This window comes from Myotis myotis, unplaced genomic scaffold (assembly GCF_014108235.1).
Source record: "Myotis myotis isolate mMyoMyo1 unplaced genomic scaffold, mMyoMyo1.p scaffold_m19_p_5, whole genome shotgun sequence".
NCBI lineage: Eukaryota > Metazoa > Chordata > Mammalia > Chiroptera > Vespertilionidae > Myotis > Myotis myotis.
Genome location: NW_023416357.1, coordinates 22,659,629 through 22,663,604, shown reverse-complemented (window position 1 = coordinate 22,663,604; position 3,976 = coordinate 22,659,629). Strand labels below are relative to the sequence as shown.

General features: G+C 37.6%; 1 protein-coding gene across 1 annotated transcript; it reads right to left on the bottom strand.

Annotated features, from left to right (window-relative positions):
• Nucleotides 1–3,343: 3,343 nt before the first annotated feature.
• LOC118656962 (small nuclear ribonucleoprotein E-like) lies at nt 3,344–3,675 on the bottom strand. Its single transcript, XM_036310784.1, has one exon. The coding sequence runs from the start codon at nt 3,673–3,675 to the stop codon at nt 3,391–3,393; it is 285 nt and encodes a 94-aa protein (XP_036166677.1). The 3' UTR covers nt 3,344–3,390.
• Nucleotides 3,676–3,976: the final 301 nt, after the last annotated feature.

Sequence of the window (3,976 nt, the reverse complement as noted above, 5' to 3'; positions counted from 1 at the left end):
TGGATTTTAAAATGCATTGGTGGAAACCCACTATTGCAGGAAGAGGAGAGAAATACAGGGGGAATTCTAGCCCTGGCTAGGATGAGTGGTGGGGGTAGAAGAAGTAATCACTGAATAGGCTAAATAGCAGAATTGAGAAGATAAATGTAGAGTAGAATTTTAGAAACTGAGAGAGAGAGAGAGAGAGAGAGAGAGAGAGAGAGAGAGAGAGAGAGAGAGAGAGAGAGAAAAGGCTGAAAATAATGAACAACACCTCAGAAGCCTGGAGGAGCATAATGACTAACATTTGTTATACTGAAATCCTAGAAGAAGAGAAGAAAGAGTGGTCTGATTAAGAGGTATATGAAAAGTAATGGGCTAGCTTTTCTGAACTTTGACAAAGTGTATAAGCCTTCTTAAAATAAATAAATAAATAATAGCTGAGTGAACATCAGACAGGAAAGATCCAAAGAAGTTCATGGCAAGGAATATCATAATTGTTTAAAAATAAAGACAAAGAAAAACAATATTGAAACCAGCAGATAGTGGGGATAACATTTATAATGACAGCAAATTTGGCATCAGAAGTGATAGAGGTGAGAAATAAATGTCACATTTTTCAAGTGCTGATGGAATAAAATGTTCAGAATACTTAATCCAGAAGAGAAAAAAAAAAAGTCTTTAGGAATGAAGTGGCATTCCAGACAACCTCAGAAGATGTAAACTAAGAGATTCTTCTGCCAATGCAACCTACTTGAAAATAAATATCCATGAAATGAAATTAAGACAAAGGATTGGATAAATAAATAAACTGAAGAGAAGGTATAAATCTTTACAGAAAAATTTCTGACTTATGAATGTAAAAAGAATGCAGTAACGACAAAGATTCCCCCTAAACCAACTCTAACCAGGCTCCTGTAAGACCTTTTATGATGAAGGCACATACTTGGGCCTCATCCCTCAGAGCAAGAATCCTGCTAAGTCAGTTTAGATAGAATCCCTCACCCTTGATATCTGGACAGCTTCTCTGCTCCAGCAATCCCCCAAGTGACACCCAATCACTCTGGTGTACCTATAGCAAGAATCTGCTCTTATCCCTCATGTTACCTCCAAGTAATTTATATCCACTGATGCTCCCCTCACTCCCCATCTCTTATATATCCTATCTCTATACTATGAATCCCACTTTCCCTTTTTGTAATTGAAGTTGAGCCTGATCTCTCTACCCTAGATAAGTAGTCCCTTTTAAATAAAGTCTTCCTTACCATCCTATATAAAACCCTAATATGCACATTGACGGAACGGCAGGACGACCATTCGCTATGATGTACACTGACCACCAGGGGGCAGACGCTCAATACAGGAGCTGCCCCTGGTGGTCAGTGTGCTCCCACAGGAAAAATGCTTCTCAGCCAGAAGCCAGGCTCATGGCTGCTGAGTGCAGCAGTGGTGGTGGGAGCCTAAGGACCCCTTGGGGGATGTCCACCTGCCAACAGGGAGTGGTCCTAAGCCAACAGGTGGACACGACAGGTGGGCATCCGTTGTGGGGTCTGGGACTGTGAGAGGGAGTAGGCCGGGCTGAGGGACCCCTCCCCCCAGTGTACGAATGTCATGCACTGGGCCTCTAGTCTTTAACAAGTATCATGAATATTTATTTTAACAGTTAGTAAAACCCCATTACAACACCACAGTCATACTTGTAGGCTAATAAGTGTTATAATGTATGGTCAAAATCTTTAGGCGTTGCAAAATATTTACCTAGCTTCAAACCTCTCCCTGAAAAACAATTAATTTACTATGGTGATTTTCATATATGTCCATCCCCTTAAAAGTAAGCTAAATTTAGTGACTTGCTTCTATCGAATAGAGTTTAAAAAAACAATAGCAGTAACTGTACAATAGAGACACCTGACAAATACCATACTAGCCAAGAGATCAAGGTTATGACTGGGAATGAGTCATGTGGATATTGTGTTCCTCCCCACACAATAGGATGAGAAGATCACCACCTCTGTGGTATTCAAACACAGCCAAGTAGGATAGTGGCCTATAAGTTATTTGACTGGTATCCTTAAAAAGTGTCGATATCATAAAACAAAAGGAAAAAAAAAATCACAGATTAAGGGAAGCTAAGGTAATCTGATGTCTAAATGCAACATAATACACATAATCCTGGAATTAAAAAAATAGTAGAAAAACTAAGGTAATGAATATAGTCTGCAATTTAGCTATTGTACTTTGTACCAAAGTTAATTGCTAAGTTTTGATAATAGAAAAAATATATAAGTCTATAAAGTCAGGAAGTTGAAGGAAACAAACAGTATATATCCATAGAATATGCCAGGACACATTATAAGGTTTTAAATTAATGAGATCTGAGAGAAGGTTAGAAGGGATCCCTCTGTACTATCTTTGCTCTCCTTCTGAAATGAATCATTATTTATAAACAAAAAAGTTTTTAGAAAATTCTGAGATGAAAATCTGTGGTATCTCCAGCTTCAATCATTTTCCTTCAATATGTTCTATTCTCTTTTCTTTTTCAATGTTCTCTTATCTGATCCTTGTTTTTACTCCATCTCTAGTGACATCTGAATTTTATTGTGATATCCATAAGAAAGGACATAGAAATATGAATGCAAAATACACTTTTTGAAATATTCAAATTTAAGAAGCACATTTGTGAATTTAAATCCTTTAATGAAATCCTCACTTGAATATAAACAGGGATGATTAATAATGAAAAAAAAATGCTGTGTCATCATAGAATGACTCCTGACAGCACCATTCTCTCACCCAAAGGATATTCTAGTGCACATGAAATTGTTCCTTAAGGGTCAATTGCCTATTTCTATTATTAGGAACACTTTTTTTCCCTGTCCTTAGCCTACCCCTAGGAAGATATCTCCCACATATGACTTAGCCTCAGTAATGCTACTTGCTCTTATTCACAATTGATGGCTTATGTATTACTTAATACTTCAACACATATGTTATTATTTATTTGCTTATTTTTAAATATGTTTGTATTAATTTTAGAGAGAGAGGAATTGAGAGGGAGACATAGAAACATCAATGAAAGAGAATCATTGATTGGCTTCCCCCTGCAAGCCTCCTATTGGGTCCCAGCCTGACACCTGGGCATGTGCCCTGACTGTGAATCAAACCTGTGACCTCGTGGTGCATGGATCAGCATTCAACCACTGAGCACACCAGCTGAGCAGTCTATGTTATTTTATTTTATTTTTTTTGTTATTGTTATTTTAACAAAAACAATTCCATATCATTTATTGTCATCTGGTAGTAACTTAAGGGTACTGTAAGCCAATATGAATAAATGGGTAAGAAATATTATCCCAACAAAGGACACCAAAAAACACAAACTGTATTGCTTCTCAGTAATTCCTCACTTCATTAAGTCATTTCTAGGTGGAGACACTGGAGCAGAGTAATATCTCCTTTCAGCATGATCCGACCTAGTTGTTTTCTTGACTTTGTTTTAGAATGAATCTCTTCTGCATCATCTAATACGAGGTTCATATACTCATCAAAACGAATGATACAGCCCTCTATCTGCATATTCACTTGCTCATAAGGCCACACCTGAATCCGAGATCTATTTTCTAAGTGTCTGAAGATGAGGTTGATGGGCTGCACCATCACCTTCTGTACCTTTTGGCCCTGGCCCCGGCACACCATGGTGGAAGCTAACAAAGAGCACACCAAGCCGCACGCTCCTTCAGAACCACTTCAGTCTATGTTATTTTTAATTCCTTCAGGTAATCTGAAGGCTTGGCATAGAGAAATGTTCCACATTGTTGCATTCTTCACAAGGAAAATTCCATTTACTTAAGTGCCCTTGAGTTCTTTTCACTTTTTTTGATACCTTCTACACAATGGTCTTGTGTTTTTCTTGCACCTTATGTATGGAGATACAAATTCATTATTTTAAAATTTTGAAATCATAGATATAACACTCCAAATCACTGTAAACCAGCAA

What these genes read in the sequence shown, in the direction of transcription:
- LOC118656962 (XM_036310784.1), bottom strand. Translation starts at nt 3,675, where the DNA reads ATGGTGTGCCGGGGCCAGGGCCAAAAGGTACAGAAGGTGATGGTGCAG.